This window comes from Cicer arietinum, chromosome 2 (genome assembly GCF_000331145.2).
Source record: "Cicer arietinum cultivar CDC Frontier isolate Library 1 chromosome 2, Cicar.CDCFrontier_v2.0, whole genome shotgun sequence".
In the NCBI taxonomy this organism is placed as follows: Eukaryota; Viridiplantae; Streptophyta; class Magnoliopsida; order Fabales; family Fabaceae; genus Cicer; species Cicer arietinum.
The window spans coordinates 21779977-21797723 of record NC_021161.2 but is presented as its reverse complement, the minus strand read 5'-3'; the positions used below and the strand labels follow the sequence as shown (position 1 = coordinate 21797723).

Here is a 17747-nt window from a genome sequence, read left to right as displayed (position 1 = left end):
AAGCAAACATATATATATATATATATATATGTATATATATATATATTAAATATAACTTAACAAATATCTCAAAATATCTAGATATTTGTTAAATTACCATTTCACCCGTAACGCATTAAATTCTCCGTAAAGGATTTACCGCACTTAATTTAAATTTATTTATCGACGAGTAATTCTAAACGGGGTCAAAATAACTTTTTGATCCTATACACTCCATAATATTATTAACTTTGGCTAAAAAGCCTCCGAGCCAAAATCCAAAACATATAAAATACATAAAGTGTACCTTAAAATTATGGGTCTTACACTTCTCATTATGTTAAGGGTGAAGGTATGGTTGTAGATGAATCCAACAATAAATTGTATTTTTTCGATGACCCTCTTAATGATAGGTAACTCTCCAATATCTTCAAGCATTAAATCCACACAATAGCGTTAATGGGTGTACAAAAGAGATTAGAATACTTGTCTCCTAAATATTTTCCTAACTCCAAAATAAATGAATCACATCAACAAGCTTTTAAATTGGATTATGGCACTAACATTTCATTGGCTTCCTATAATTAAAATTGACATTGTAAATTGTATCCCTGAAAAGTATAAAATTGTTACTCACTAGGACATAGTACCATTGTCGGTAACAACATGCACAACATTTTTCACGCCAATCTGTTGGACAAATGTGTTCAAAAGCTCAAATATCTTCAATATGGTCTTCATATATATAAAACCATCAATACTTCTTGTGAACATAGTACCACCTAGAGTGTTGACCAGGAAATTGATCAATGTCCTTGACTTTTGAGTCGTCCTTGCATATGACATGATAGAGCATCCATATTGAATTTGCTCAATTATTTGTAAAAATCAGTCAAAGTGTTTCCTTTGTTATTATTGGGAGTGAGGTTGGATTAAGTTTGTTTAGACCTAGTTTTTTAAGTCTGTTAAGGTTGTGATAATACATGTTGTAAGCTTGTTGAACCTTTGATAATACATGTTGAACTAGATAAAGTTGTGATCTAAAGAAAATTGTAAAAAAGTTTTGAAAGAACGTTCTCTTCAACAAGATAGTGGAAAATCTCGCAAGGTGTGAGAATTGGACGTAGCTCAAGGCTAAAGGTGTACTAGGATAAATTTGTGTGTAATTCTCTTTACCTTAATATTTTAATATTCCACATAGACCACACTATATCACTATCATTTATATTGTTCATTATTCACTTCTTATAAAGAACGCTCTCTTGGTTTTTAAACTAATATTCTTAACCAAGTGATAACTTGAGATGTTTTATTTAATTTAAAATTTAAAAGCTCATAATTCCAACAGTGTGACATACTATCCTACTATACTACTCCTATAATAGAAAAAGGGAAATTTGTACCTATAGTTCATCAAAATGGTCCATCATCAGCTACAAAAGAAGAAAACCTATGGACAACAGATGAAAAAGCAAAGGTACTTTTAAACTCTAAAGCTGGATTATTCCTAAAATATACTTAGAACAATATTCAATATCCTCGAACAAAAGAAAAGGAAACTACCATAATAGTATGGGAAGCTTTACGAACTCATCATGAAGGAACCAGTGAAGTGAAATAAACAAGAATGAATATATATGTGTAAGAAAATTTGAAAAGTTTGAAATGAATGAAGGTGAAAATATAGATGAAATATTTTCAAGATTTGTAGCTAAGTTATAAGATGAGATATCTTGGAAAAACATATCATCTCATGATAAAGTGAGAAAAATTCTAAGAAACCTCTTTAAAACATTAAGGCCCATGGTTACTCATATCACTAAGGCAAGAAACATCACAAAACCTACACTAGAAAATATGATTGGATCTTTGAGAGCTCATGGCACAATATTTCAAAAATATAAGCCCGTAAAGAAAGACGAAATTATTGCTCTAAAAACTTATCTAAGTGAACATGAAAATTCCTCTTCTTTAAAGGAAAACATTTCAAAAGAAGATAATGAGGAAACTCATATGTCAAAAGGAAGCTCAAACTGAGTTAGTTCTCATTCAAGGAAATTTCAGAGAATGATGAAAGGAGGAGATTGAATCAAAAAGTCATTTTCCAAAATTGAAGTGGACAAGAGTCAAGTCACTTGTTATGGCTGTAACAAGATGATATATTATAAAACTGAATGTCCTATAATCAAAAGAAAACCAAAAACATTTATGTTTAAAGAGAAATCTATGATGGCAACTTTGGATGATTCTGATGAATCTGAACAAAAAGAAGAAAAAGTCAACATGTGTCTGATGACCAATTCATAAACATAATAGGAAAAAAATTCTAACATGTATCCTTTACGTGAAAATATGGAAAATGAATTCGATAATCTACTTTATCATTCAAACCTATTAGTTCAAAAATTTGGCTCCATATAAATAGCAACTACAAGAAGTTCAAGGAGAAAATGAGAAGTTGCATTGAATAAAATACTTTATAAAACCATTCACGAATTTCAAAATTCTCACTTCTAAATATCTGAAAAAACAAAGTTATAGAATGAGAAAATTCATCTTCCAAAGATTCAAGAAGAAAACATATTGTTAAAGAAGAAAGTTGATCTATTGAAAAATGATATAAGCAACTTCGTTAAATCTACTAACACTTTAAAAAAAATATAAAGGATTCTCTAGTAAGAGTTTTGACAAAGTTGGATTCGGCTTTAGAAAATCTCAAAATCAGAAAATATATGAAAATTTATTTATGCCTAATAATAAGGAAGAAAAGAAGATTAAAAGATACAAATGCTCCGATTGGAACAAAAGTGGTCTTGAATCATTCCTCTTTAAAAAGAAAGCTGACAAACGAAAGAGAAAACATTTTCTTCCCAAAAGAGAACATTCTTCTATCGAAAAAGAACGTTCTTTTGACAAAGAAACTTTTAAAAAGAAATGTTCTTTTTGAAAAGAAAAAAAAAATAGTCATTTAAAATCCAAATATTTTCATAAGAAGAAATCTTACGAAAAAGTAACTAAAAAAAAAAACGCAAATCATTTAGCGGTACCTTAAATATTACCAACCTCACTTGTAGGAGGGCCTCCTCTTAATAATGAACAAAATGTACTAGTACTTGAACAATGAATTCTCAAGAAATATAAATTGAGATAAACACTATTTTCTCTCATTTGAGAAAAAGAATATTTGATTAGTCACATTTAGAAACAATTATAAAACTCAAATAAAAGATAAAATTGCAAGAAAACTACAATTTAGCTTCAAGAATATAGAGGAGCTCTAACTATGATGTTGACGCTAATGGCATCCAATTAGCATCCAAATATTTGACGCTAAAGTCCATTTTGTAGTTCAACATTCTTTTTTATTATTTTTTTAATTAGAGACAGCTTTTGGTCGACACTGATATATTTTTAAACTCACACTAGCATAATTTTTCATAAATAACTTTTCCTACTCCTTTTTTACTAACTTTCCTACTCTCTTTTTCATTAAAATTTCCCCCTCATTTGACTTGTTTAGTGTAACCAAAAATAAAATTTGTTCTTGTGTCAATGATTGAAAACCCTTGAACTATGTTTGAACTGATGAAACTAAAGGTAATTGAATGGAATAAACTTATGTTCCATTGTTTGGTATTCTAAAAAAGAATGGAATAGAGTGAAATTGAATAGAATGTATTCTATTCCATACCACGAGTTACTATCATATTTTGTTCCATCCAATTTGGGAGGAATGACATGCAACCATCATTGAAAAAATCTTAATTCTCCTATCTTGTTCATCTCAAATTCAATTTGCATGAAGTTTGAAAAATTCTTACACATTTTCTCATTTGAAGCACAAAAAATGATATCATCAACATACATATGGACAATTAATAAATCAGAGTTATTAATTTTCCTAAAAAGTGCTGTGATTGTTTTTCCTCTTGAAAAATTATTTTTTATTAGAAAAGTGTTTAATCTCTTATACCACGCCCTAAGAGCATGCTTTAAACCATCTAAAGCTTTGGTAAGTTTGAAAACTTGATTTTCATTTCTTTTCATTTTCAAAACGAGAAGGTTGATGAACCTAAAGTTTCACATTTAGTAATCCATTCAGAAAGGCACTTTTTGTTAGTGCAAAATTGAATTTAGCTACAATCCTCTAATTGATGTTTTGATGATAAAGAAACAAACAAACAAATAAAGAACAATTATCCCTTAACTATATTTGCTAAGTGTGCAGATTAAGTTAGAAAACAAAAATTTATATTAATGATTATCTATTTTAAGGTAGCATAAATTACAAGTGAGTTAGACACAATAATCTAAGTGTTTCTAAACACAAAGAATATTATCACATAATAAACAAGTAACTATGTTTACTAATAGAGCAAGTCATAATATAGCAATAAAGTATTTCGATATATAGTTTGAGTCAAAGCATTAAGGGAAAAAGGAATGCAAGTAATTGTTTTAGTATAAGCTAGATCATCTAATGAACAAAGGACAAATAATCTTCGAAACAAAGATCGTAGTGAATCTAAAGAAACTATTATAGTTGTGTCTGACTCTAATGATCGCTCTCTCAAACATGCCTCTGGTGAATCCGTTATTACAATTAACAATTTTCCTCTGATAATTATGTTAAGAAAAGTGATCCTCTTCCTCTAATTAGTGTGTAAAGAAAAATGATAAGTGTGTAAAGAAATAGTGTATGCCTTTGATAAGTATGTCAATTGAAGTGATTGTCTACATCTGATAAGTGTGTCAAGCAAAATGATCGTAGGTCTCGTATAAGTTTGTCAAACAAAATGATTGACTGCATCTAAATAAGTCTGTCAAGCAAAATGATTGTATGCCTCTGATAAATGTGACAAGCAGTGTATTGCCTATAGAGTAAATGCTTTGATAAAAAGACAACACTCAAAATAGTCAATGCTTTGATAGAAAAAATCGCTCTAATAAGACAAGCCCTAAAAAAGTCAAGACTTTGAATAGTCAACGCTCTGAAGAAGACCAATATGTTTATCCTTTGGTCAACATCTTAAATCTGTTAATTTTATGAAATTCTTTGTGACATCCTCTAATAGTAACATTCTTTGAGATTTTCCCACTTAAACTAATTATACGTAGAATCAATCATGAAAATACATATGGATAGATCTTAAAGACTGGTTTGTCTTAAATGGTGATTGAATATCTCCAATGGTAACATTCTCAACAAACACTTCTTCTCTCTATAGACATTCCTTCTCTCTATTTAAGAAGAACATATCTAGTCAATCGAGTGGGTGTGAGAAAATAAAAAAAGGCAATGTATTAAAGAAAGAATTCAGAAAAAGCCAAGTATACATTAAAAAAAGTATTAATGAAAAATCCTCTCAATAGAAAGTTATTTAGAATTGATGTAAATCATTCAAAGTGTGTTTCTTTACTTAAACTTATATAGGACTTGATATGTAACTTCTTCTCAATGAGAGTTAGAATCCTAGAAACAGACTCTGTGTCAATTAAGACAAAAACTACATCTGATGGAAATCAGCTCAATAGTGACAACAATTTTCTCACCCCTAAGAGGTACCCGAAGAGGTACAACAACTCATATGAACCTCAATAGCAAGCTGTCAAAAATGTTGAAGAAAGGTTCTAACAGTCATAGCATGGATAAGCTCAATAGTGACAACAATTATCTCACCCCTAAGAGGTACTCGAAGAGGTACAACAACTCTTTTGAACCTCAATGACATGTTATCAAAATGATGAAGAAATGTTCTGACAGTGATAGCTTGGATAAGCTAGAGAAGAATACTCAAAGCTTGAAGAGGTAGAGTAAACAATATGTGTATGCTATTACTGAAATAGTGGATTAATTCATCGATTATTGATCAAAGCTCTTTTTACTGTGACATTTTAAAAGCTTTTTATAGCTTAGATTAATTTTTTAGCTTGTTTCTAAACTTTGGGTCAAAATTGAATTTTAATTTTATTATTTGCATATTGACCCCTGCTCGCTTTGTAGGCCATAACTTGAGCTCTGAATATTGGATTGAAGCATGCGAGTAGGCGTTGGACAGCTAAATATCAGAGCCACAACTTTTGTGTTGGAATAAAAACCCGATGTTGAACTTTACGGTGCCTAAATTGCAGATTTTGTTATATGGGCTTTTGTACTAATTTTAAGTAGCGGACCACTTTTTTTACACGCCAAAAAACCGAGGACAATATATTTGGTGTTTTCTTCCCTTTGAGAAATGTTGTTTTCGGATTAAGAACCAGTTGAAAAATATATTTCTGTATTTATTTTATGGAAGGCTAACTTTCTTAGATTGATGCGCTGTTTCGGAGTTGCATCAACTTCTTGAGATTCAGGTTATAATGTTAATTCGCGTTATGATTCTATTTCTTTTTATTCAATTTTATTGTTATTATGATTTCTTAAATTGAATTTCAATATGATTAATTAGATTCATTTGACATAATTCGGTTTTGGTTTCTGTAAGACCCGTAATTTTAAAGTGTACTTTATGTATTTTGTGTATTTTGAATTTTGGCTCGGAGGCTTTTTAACCAAAGTTAATAATATTTTGGAGTTTATATGATCAAAAGGGTGTTTGGATTCCGTTTAGAATTACTCGTCGTTAAATAAATTAAATTAACTGCGATGAACCTTTTACGTAGAATTTTATGCCTTATGGGTGAAATGGTAATTTTAATAAATATCAAGGTATTTGGAGATATTTAGTTGCTCACCTCCGTGCTACGGTGCTAGTGCACTAACTTGGAAGCGGCGTTGCGAGCGGAGGTTTTACCGGAATTTCTCGCGGAACCGGAAACACTCGATAAAGCTGACTTTGAGGTAAGGGCTCCTTCCAAACTTCTAGCTTGCATTAGGGACTTATCTGTAGTTGTGTGGGAAGGAATTTGTTAGGGTTAAATGTATCGATTTGGGGAAAAACGAAACTAGTGCGTTATGGGTAAAAACCTTAGAGTTAGGTTTTGTTTATAGTGATGAATGTTTCGTGGTAAATGAATTTGAATGTCATTGTGTATGATTATGGGTAAATGAAACTTGATGTTTGTTAATTGGTGTGGTTGTTGTGAATTATGGTTTGAATGTGAAAGTATGTTTGAATTTGTTTCTGTGGAATTTGAAAACCATTAGAGTTAAACGAGTATTAAAAATGGGGAATCTTTTAATACCTCGGTTTACTTAATGTGTATTTGAGGAAAATGTTTAAGTTAACTGGGCGTTGAGAATGGGGAATCTCTTAATGTCTCGGTTACTTAACTATCGTTTTTGAAAATTGTTTCGGTAAATGAGTATTAAGAATGGGGAATCTCTTAATATGACTGTTTGCTTAACGTTTTGTTTTGAAAATCATTAAGTTAAATCGGTATTAAGAACGGGGAATCTCTTAATGACTTATTTAATTAATGTTGTTTGAAAGTCGTTTCGGTAAATGAGTATTAAGAATGGGGAATCTCTTAATATGACTGTTTGCTTAACGTTTTGTTTTGAAAATCATTAAGTTAAATCGGTATTAAGAACGGGGAATCTCTTAATGACTTATTTAATTAATGTTGTTTGAAAGTCGTTTAAGTTAAATGGGTATTAAAAATGGGGAATCTTTTAATATCTGCATTTGCTTAACGATTGTTGTGAATGGGGTCTGTGTATGCTCATGCATTTCATTTGGTAAATTGTGTCGACCCGTGATAGGTGACACCTTGGTAAACTGTACTGACCCGTGATAGGTTGTACGTTTACGATTTACTATTTAGTAATTCGTGTTGACCCGTGATAGGTGACACCTTGGTAAACTGTACTGACCCGTGATAGGTTGTACGTTTACGATTTACTATTTAGTAATTCGTGTTGACCCGTGATAGGTGACACCTTGGTAAACTGTACTGACCCGTGATAGGTTGTACGTTTACGATTTACTATTTAGTAATTCGTGTTGACCCGTGATAGGTGACACCTTGGTAAACTGTACTGACCCGTGATAGGTGGTACGTTTACGATTTACTTTTTGGTAAATCGTGTTGACCCGTGATAGGTGACACCATGGTAACTGTACTGACCCGTGATAGGTGGTACGTTTACGATTTACTTTTTGGTAAATCGTGTTGACCCGTGATAGGTGACACCATGGTAACTGTACTGACCCGTGATAGGTGGTACATTTACGATTTACGTTTTTGGTGAATTGTGCTGACCCGTGATAGGTGGCACCTAGGTAAACAGTACTGGTCTGTGATAGGCGGTACGTTTACGATTCCCGCTTTTTCTTTTAGTAAATCGTGTTGACCCGTGATAGGTGACACCTCGGTAAACTGTACTGACCCGTGATAGGTGGTACGTTTATGATTTACGCATTTTAGTAAATCGTGCTGACCCGTGATAGGTGGCACCTCGGTAATTGGTACTTTGGCCTGCGATAGGCGGTACAATTATGATTTACGGCCCTTCGAGGAGGGTTTTGGTTTGGAATTCCGAGTCCATGCATTTTGGCATATACGCATTGCATTAGGGTGCTTGGCACGCGAGTCGTGGTTGATTTGAGTTTTATGATTAAGTGATTTGAATTTGAGTCGTTGTGGTAATTGCGTTGAAAATGCTAAGTGTTATGTGTTGATTGTTGTGTGTAAGTATGATGGTTATCGAGATCCCAATTGCCGTGGTAATCGCGTAGGAATTGCTAAGTGTTAGGTTGTGAACTTGATTAGGAATGACTTGAGTAAATGCATGAATTTTTGGAAAAACGATCAGGGAAATCGATTTCCCAATCGATTGGATGAGTTGCAGGAAGTTCACCATTTTGACCTAATCGATTTGCCAATCGATTGTATAAATATATCTTTCAAAATCTTTTAAGAAATCGATTTGGAAATCGATTGGCAGAGAGGCAGGAACTCAGCAAAACTGCCGAAATCGATTTGGAAATCGATTTGGCAACCCAGGGACTCATCAGAACTGACAAAATCGACTTAGAAATCGATTTGGTCATGCAGAAACTCAGCAGAACTGACCAAATCGATTTGGCAATCGATTGGCTCAGCAAAAGTCCTTATTTTGAGTTAGATAATCGATTGCTCAATTGATTTATCAATGCTTTGGTCAGTTATGTATTACTTGATGGTTTGAGAACTTCATTTTGAGTTCATTGTTAATTGGCAAGCATTATATGAACTTTTAGCATATGGAAAATCCTTTTAAGGTGCATGCTTAGTTGAAAAGTTATTTTGGGCATTTAAAAAACTTAATTGTTATGTGTTAACTATTATTTTCTGGTTGGTGACCCTTTACAATTATTGTGGAAATCTGGGCTTTGCCCTCAGATGAGAGTCAGGACGGTCCTATCGGTTCGTACCCTACGGACAGGAATGGAGATGGGAACGTTTGACTGCAGTTACGTTAGGAGGATCTCACGGGGCGCGTGGAGATACTCAGGGTGTATAGCTTTTTGGTAGGATGATCAGATTAGGATGATGTATAGGGACTAGGTGTCCTTCTTTTTGAATTGGAGTATTTTTAGTTTGGAAAACTGTATTTATACTAATATTGTCAGTTCGACTTCTTATGTGAATGGGTTCCATGTACCATTTATGGTTGTGTAAATGTTTTGGATTTATAATTGGGGAAACTTTTCCGCTGCTTGTAAATTATAATGACTCAGTTATTTATCCAAAGGCATTTCTTTATCTATTTCTCTGTTTTATGTTTAATTACTTTCAAAAAAAAAAACATATACCCTCGCTTTGAAAAACGGGGTGTTACAGTTTCTATATTTATTGAATTATAATTTTGTGACGCTTGATCGTTAATTGTAATACATCGATGATTGTGATGCTTATTCCAGTCAAAGAAACCGATTTCACATAGGGTTGATTACGCTTGTTTGATCAATTCTATAGTCAAATATGAATAAAATCACAAATTAGAATTTAAACTCGTTGATAGAATTTGTGATAGGTTTGAAACTCGAATCAGTGGATTAATTGTTTTGCTAATTTGTTTAAACAAAAATCTAAAAAAAAGAACCCCTTTCTAATTTCAACTTTCAATTTGGATAATATTATTATATGAGAAGTCCTTGCAAAATGACTTGAGTTATTACCTCTCTACATTTTATTACTTGTATTTGACCTGTGTACGACAACGGATCAAATTGGTGTCGTTGTCGGGGACTGTCTGATAACAATATTAACAAATTCTAGAGTATTAATAATAATCTTAACAATTTTTTTTCTTGTTTTGTTGCTCAAAATGTCGAATAGGCTTGTTGCTAGCTCGTAGGCACTTTGCTGGTCAAAAAACCTAGTTTTCAAGCGATTGTCTTGGATTGCCACAAAATTTCTCCTATAAATCACAAAAAAATAAAGGAACAAAACTCCCTTAGAAGCGACTTCTTATGGGATTCGACGCTCAAAATCCCAAATTCCTTCATTTAGACCCGTTTTTCAATTTTTTTTGAATTTTTCATATTCTCAAACAATTCCCAAAAAAAAAAGTTGCATTATCTTTATTTGTTTTTTAGAAATTTTTTGTGGTATTTTTAAATTTTTTGGACTTTGTTTGATAGAGTTTCCATTCTTCACTTTAACTTTAGCGATAGGGACATTATTGGAATTTCAAAATTGTAGTTTTACATTGCATTGTCATATTCTCAAGATAACATATCCTGAAGTTACTATACCATTTGAACTTAAATCTGGTTTAATACACTTTTCCAATGTTTAATGGTCTTGCAAGTGAGGATCCCCACAAACACTTGAAGGAATTCCATGTTGTGTGTTCTACCATGAAGCCTCAAGGAGTCATAGAAGAGAATATCAAGGTGAGAGCCTTCCCATTCTCACTTCAAGTTTTTGCCAAGGACTGGTTATACTACCTTCAGCCAGGTTCTGTTACAAGTTGGAATGATTTGAAGAAGTTGTTTCTAAAAAAATTCTTCCCTACCTCAAGAGTTGCTTCAATCGAAAAAGAAATATGTGGCATTAGGTAGATTGACAGCGAATCATTACATGATTATTGGGAGAGATTCAAGAAATTAGTGTATAGATGTCATCACCAGATTTCTGAACAATTGCTTATCTAGTATTTTTATGTAAGCTAGCTACCTATGGATATAAGCATTTTGGATGCTGCTAGTGGGGAAGCACTTGTCGATAAGACCCCAGAAGCGGAAAAAGCTTTGATTGAGAACATGTCCATTAATTCTCAGCAATTTACAACTAGAAGCAATTTAACACTGTTGATAAGGGGGAGTGAAGGAAATTCAAGCTTCTTCCCACTATAATCAAGAAAGTAGACTTGATGAGCTTACGTCTTTTGTAAAAAAATTGGCAGTAGGTAAAGCCCAAGCAGTGGTCTGTGGTATTTGCACTTCTCCAGAACATCCTACAGATTCATGTCCTACATTGCAAGAAGATCCGATTGTTGATGCTCCTCAAGCATATGTAGCAAATATATACAATCATCAAGCCAACTATGATTTGTCGTCTAACGGGTACAATCCTGGTTGAAGAAACCATCCCAACTTGAGATGGGGGAATTCATATGCACAATAGCAACCTAGGCAGCAAAACAATCCACATTAGTAGAACAATTTGTATCAACAAAACAGTCTGCATCAGCAGAACAGTCCGCATGAGCAGAACATTCCACATCAGCAGCAAAACAATGCACCTTCACTAGAGGACCTTGTCAAACAAATGGTTGTCCAAAATCTCCAATTCCAATAAAGAACAGATCCCACAATTTAGAATTTGGACACAAAGATTGGCAAGCTGGTCACTTAAATTAATCAGATGCAGACTCATGGATCAAACTAACTACCTACCTAGTTAGTAGTAAATCCAAATGGCCCTAATGTTAGTGCAATTACCTTGAGGTCCGGAAAAGCTGTTGAAATATCAAAGATATCTGAAACTGTTGTTGTGAAAAATAACAAAGTTACTAAGGACACTTTGGTACCTGAAACTGCTGATATTGAGCAAAATATATCACTTTCTTTCCCTCAAAGGGCAGTGAAGACAAAGAAAATAGACGAGGCAGATAGGGACAAAGAGATCTTGGATGTATTTAGGAAGGTGTAAGTGAACATTCCTCTCCTTGAAGCAATTAAACAGATTCCAAGATATGCCAAATTTCTAAAAGAGTTGCGCACACATGATAATGTTTCAGAAAGTGTACTGAATCGTTGCTAGTGATAATAAAATGGTAGTACCGAGTGTCGAACTCAAGAATTGCGTTTTACTATCGAATTATATTTAATTACTAAAATTGAACAAAAAGTTCCGGAATTGATTGAAATAATATTTAAAATTAACAACGGTAATAAAATTGATCCTTTATAATAAAAAGAATGGCAGGGGTGAGTTTCACTTCGAATCCAACCTTGGTTCTTAATTTGATCCTAGTTACTAAATTCCTTTATTGAATTATTACTGAATTCTCTTTATTATTCTTGCCATAATGTCTTAGTGAAAGAACCCTTAATTCCAAAGTAACATCTAATTCCTTAGTGCATTTAAGGTTAGAATTAAGCTTTACGGAACAAGAATTCTCTTTTTAAACCACTGCATTTGCATCAAATTTAATTGGTTTCATGACCTGCATCTATCCCTAGACTACAATATCATGAATTCCCCATCTCAAGCATTTGTAAAGTCTACTTTTATTTCAAAATACGAATCGTAGAACATTTTAAAGTTAATCAAGCAATACAAAGCATTAAGCACATATATAAGAAAAATAATTCAATAAACTCATTCATATAACTAGAAATCAAATCAGAAAAATAAGGGTTTCATCTTGTTACACTAATCCTTAACAAATATGGTTTTGTTACTCATGATAGAGATAGAAAAGATAGATTCAAGAAAAATTACAAGAAAGATTCATGAATGATTCTTGATAAAATTACTCCCAATAGTAAAAAAAACCTAGAAAGTGAGAAAAACGCATTTTCAGTAGTGCAGTACGCACCCTGGGCGTGGGATTTGCGCTCTGGGCGCGCTTGGATAGTGTCAGGAATGTCAAAATGCGCCCCAGGCGCAGGTTTTTGTGCTTCAGGCGCAAAGCCTCTTCAATCTGATGTATACTGCATTTGTCTCCTCTTTTGAGTTTGAATTTGGCTCTGGTGTCTTCATGAAAGTTGTAGCTATGGATCTTAGCTTTCATTTTAACTTGATGTGACTCCAATTGATTTCTACAACTCCAAATATGGCTGAAATACTCTATATAGGTCATGTTGATTTCTCACCAAAATTCAGCCCTGCATTAATACAAGGAAACAACGCAAAACTACGAAAAATCTCTACTTAATCAAGGAAATAAGAACATAAACATTTCATTAAATCCAAGAACTAAAATCAACAAAATATATCAAATAACTCCTTAAATTTACTAATGATTAAAGATAGATAAGACTAAAAACAATGAAAAATATGCATATAATGAAGAGTCATCAACACACAAGAGAAAGTTAAAAGGTAATGAAAGAGTAAACATAGGGCAAAATGTTTCAGCCCTTATCTAGCCCATGCCCGAAAAATGCAAAGATCGAGGAACTTTTTCCATCCCGTGTACCATAGGCAATAGTCAATTTGAAAATGTTATGTTAGATTTAGGAGATTCCATCATTGTTATGCCTACATCTATTTTTAACTCTCTTGCTCTTGGACCTTTACAGAGTACAGGTGTTACCAATCAATTAGTGAACAGGAGCGATGCTTGTTCTGCTGACCCTTTGGTTACACTGTCAATTTTGATTCATGATTTTATTCTTGTTTATTTGATTTTATTGATATTTTGATTGCTTAAATTGAATTTCAATAAGTTCGAGTTATTACCTCTATTTACATTTTATCAATTGTATTTGACCCATGTGCGACAACAGATCAAATTGGCGGTGTTGCCGGGGGACTCTCTGATAACAATATTAATCGATATTAACCCTTTTTTCAGGCGATTGTCTCGGATTGCTCTGAAATTTTGCCAGAAAATTAGAAAGAAAAAAAAATCAAGCAATAGGACTCTTGTATAAGGGACTTATACGGGACACGACACTCAAAATACCAAATTCCTTCGTTTAGACCATTTTGTTAATTTTTTGGTATTTTTATATTTTTTTGGGTTTTATTTTATAGGGACATTGTTTGAATATTTCACTTTAGTTTTACCAATTGGGACATTGTTGGAATTTTATCAATAGGGACATTGATTGGTAGGTACATTTGATAGGGACATTGTTGGAATTTTTGATTTTTTGTAAAATACATGTTTTTGATGAAGACAACGATCAACAAATATGATCAAAGCAACAAGATCAAAAATAAGTTCAAATATCTTCATTGATAAAGCGTTAAATCCAAACATATTAGATGTTTAATGTAAAGGTAAATGATACAACCAATACCTCAAATACATGAGAACCATTCATATTTACATATGCATATAAAGTATTTTTAAAAGTCAAAATTACATTAACAAAGTCTTAAACCTAATATGTTTGACAAAATACAAAGGTGTATTCGAATACAACATAGTGTATTCGAATACAGATGCAAGTTAGAAGTAAAAGCTTCACATTTGTATTTGACTACGACCTGCTGTAGTCGAATACAAAGCAAGTCAGTAGCTAAAACCTTTGCATCTGTATTCGACTACTACCTGTTGTAGTCGAATACAAAGCAAGTCAGTGGCAAAAATCACGAATCTGTATTCGACTACATGAAGGATGTATTCGAATACAAGGTGCAAATTTTGAATAAATCTGAACGTTACAAAGAGGTGTATTCAAATACATACATCCTGTATTCGAATTCAATTGGAAGCAATACAATTTTTCAGATCTGAAATGGTTCTAGATCATTGTATTTGTTCATCAAACCTCTTGGATCAATGGCCACGAATCTGAAGAGATGTTTATGGAGTATAAATACACCATAACTTCATATCAAACAAAAACACAATCCTTGAATTCAAACCTTGAACAACTTTGAACAAAATTCTGATTTTTTACAAAGTACTTCCATTTTATTTTCATATCATTCAGAAAGGTTCTCAAAGTACTTGAAGTATTATTGGATTGAAATCATTATACCTCTCTTATATCCTTATTCCAAATCATATTATATCATTTGTAAAAGAAAGTAGTACTTTCTTAAAGTATCTTAATCTAAGATAGTGGTGTGTTATCTTAGAAGTATTGTTAGAAGTTTGTAGCAGAAATCCCAGGGTGGGAGTTGTACATTTTCTGACAATAAGTGGATTAATCTCTTGTGGTGTGCAAGAGGATTGGATGTACCCTTGGTCATAAGGGGAACCAGGATAATTCTATTGTGTTCTTTATTTTTCTGCTATTTATATTTTTACATACATCAATCCTAAACAGGAAAATAATCCACTAAGTCTCTAAAAACCAGAAAATCTCCTAATACCTAATTCACCCCCCCCCCCCCCCCTCCGGGTACTTAAAATTGGTGTCAAAGCAGGTTCAGGTAACTCACTCCTCGATCATTACTCATGGCTTCCGCACGACTTGTTTTTAGAGACGGTGGCAGTAGTAACAAACCACCATGCTTCATTGGAGAACACTACGACTTTTGGAAGATACGTATGCAAGCGAATCTTGAAGCACAAGGAGACGGCATATGGGATGCAGTTGAAAATGGTCATCACATTCCAACAACAGTCATCAACAACAAAGAAGAAATAAAGATAAAAAACTCTTGGACTGATGAGGATAAAAGAAAAGTGTTGTTCGATACGAAGGCTAAAAATATGCTACAATCAGCACTAGGAATGGATGAATTATTCTGTATATCCTACTGTAAATCAGCCAAAGAAATATGGGATATGCTGGAAGTAACTCATGAAGGCACCATAGAAGTAAAAAGATCTAAACTAAATACACTATCTCAAGAATACAAATTATTTCGAATGTTGCCCGAAGAATCTATCTTAGACTAACAGAAAAGGTTCTCCCACTTAACCAACCATTTGTCGGCTCTTGGTATGAACTAAATCTAAAAGTATTAAGATCATTAACGAGGGCTTGGCAACCAAAGGTAACAGCAATCTCCGAAAAGGAAAGTCTATCCAAAATGTCTCTTTCTGCATTATTTGGAAAACTCCAAGAACACGAAATCAAACTTGGAAGGTTAGAACAAAATGAAAGTCAAGAAAAGAAGACCAAAAACATTGCTCTAAAGACCGAATCAAGAGAACAAATAAAAGACGGAAATTCAGATGAAGATGAAAATATTACATTCCGTGTTAAGAAATTTGGTAAGTTTCTTAAAAATGACAAAACTTTCAAAAGGAAAAGTTTTAGGAAGAAAGATAGTTCTACTTCAAATCAAAACTTCACTTGCTTTGAATGCAGAAAGCAAGGACATATCAAGGCAGATTGTCCAAACCTTATTAAGAAAAATGCCATAAAAAAGAAAGACTTCAAGAAGGCATACATAGCTTGGGAAGACAACGAAGTGAGTTCATCTTCAGAAACAGAAAGTGAAGAATGTGCTAATGTTGCATTGATGGCATCACATCAATCAGATGACGAAAAAGAGGTTAGTAGCATAGACTCCCCTCATCATAATAAAACTAATAGTGAATTGATTATAGAATATAATGATGCTCAAAATGCCATCAATGAACTACTTATTGAATGTAAAAATCTGTTCAAACTAGTGTCAACACAAAAGAGACAAATCTCAAGTCTTCAAGAAAAAGTTGACATTACGGAAAACAATTCTGAAAAACTAAAACATAATTTTACATGCAAAAAATGTGATTCCCTCTCCTTCAAGATTGTTCAATTAAATAGAGTAATTGAACTATACGAAAAGGGACAAATAGGATTGGAAAATGTTTTAAATATGCAAAGATACTCAAACGACAAAAGTGGTCTTGGATACTCAAAATTTGATAAACCAAGCATGAATAAGACCATTTTTGTTAAAGCAAGTAATCAATCCAATCAAGAAAAGATTATAATTATGAAAAAGGATCATCATTATAAAGAGAAAATTATTCAAAGTAAATCTCATACACATGCTATTAAAAATAGATTTACTCCTATTTGTTCTTATTGTGGTCTCAAGGGTCACACACCTAATGCATGTCACATTAGAAACATTAGTGTTCTAAAAGGGCATTACGTGTGGGTAAAGAAAGGTACTAACCATTAAGGACCCAAAGCACATTGGGTACCTAATAAAATATGATTTTAATATTGCAGGTATGCACGCAAAGTACCTCAAATATGTGGTACTTAGATAGTGGATGCTCTAAACATATGACGGGTGATATAACAAAATTTTCAGCCTTGACTCTTGAATCAAAGGAATATGTGGTCTATGGAGACAACAACAAAGGAAAAACTTTAGGCATTGGAAAAGTCGGCACAACCCCATCCCCCTCGATTGAAGATGTATTATATGTTGAAGGTCTAAAACACAATCTCCTAAGCATTAGTCAGCTTTGCGATAAAGGATACAAGATAGCCTTCAACAAAGATGAATGTATCATCCAAAATGAAGCTACAAATGAAATTCAATTTATCGGTAAGCGTTTCAAAAACATCTTTATACTTAATCTTGACGATCTATCCTTAAAAATGAAATGTCTTTTGGTAAGCGACAATAATGATGCATGGTTGTGGCATAAAAGAATTGCACATATTCACATGGATCATTTAAATAAATTGGTCAAGCACGATCTTGTTGTAGGCTTACTAAAAATGAAATTTATAAAGGATAAATTGTGT

The 17747-nt window shown here is 32.9% G+C and overlaps 1 protein-coding gene across 1 annotated transcript; it reads left to right on the top strand.

The window, feature by feature from the left end:
• Positions 1-15499: 15499 nt before the first annotated feature.
• On the top strand, positions 15500-15946 carry LOC140919388 (uncharacterized). Its single transcript, XM_073365397.1, has one exon. It carries the CDS (start codon positions 15500-15502, stop codon positions 15944-15946), a length of 447 nt encoding a protein of 148 aa, XP_073221498.1.
• Positions 15947-17747: the final 1801 nt, after the last annotated feature.

Coding starts and splice junctions, on each gene's coding strand:
- LOC140919388 (XM_073365397.1), top strand. CDS start 15,500: ATGGCTTCCGCACGACTTGTTTTTAGAGACGGTGGCAGTAGTAACAAA.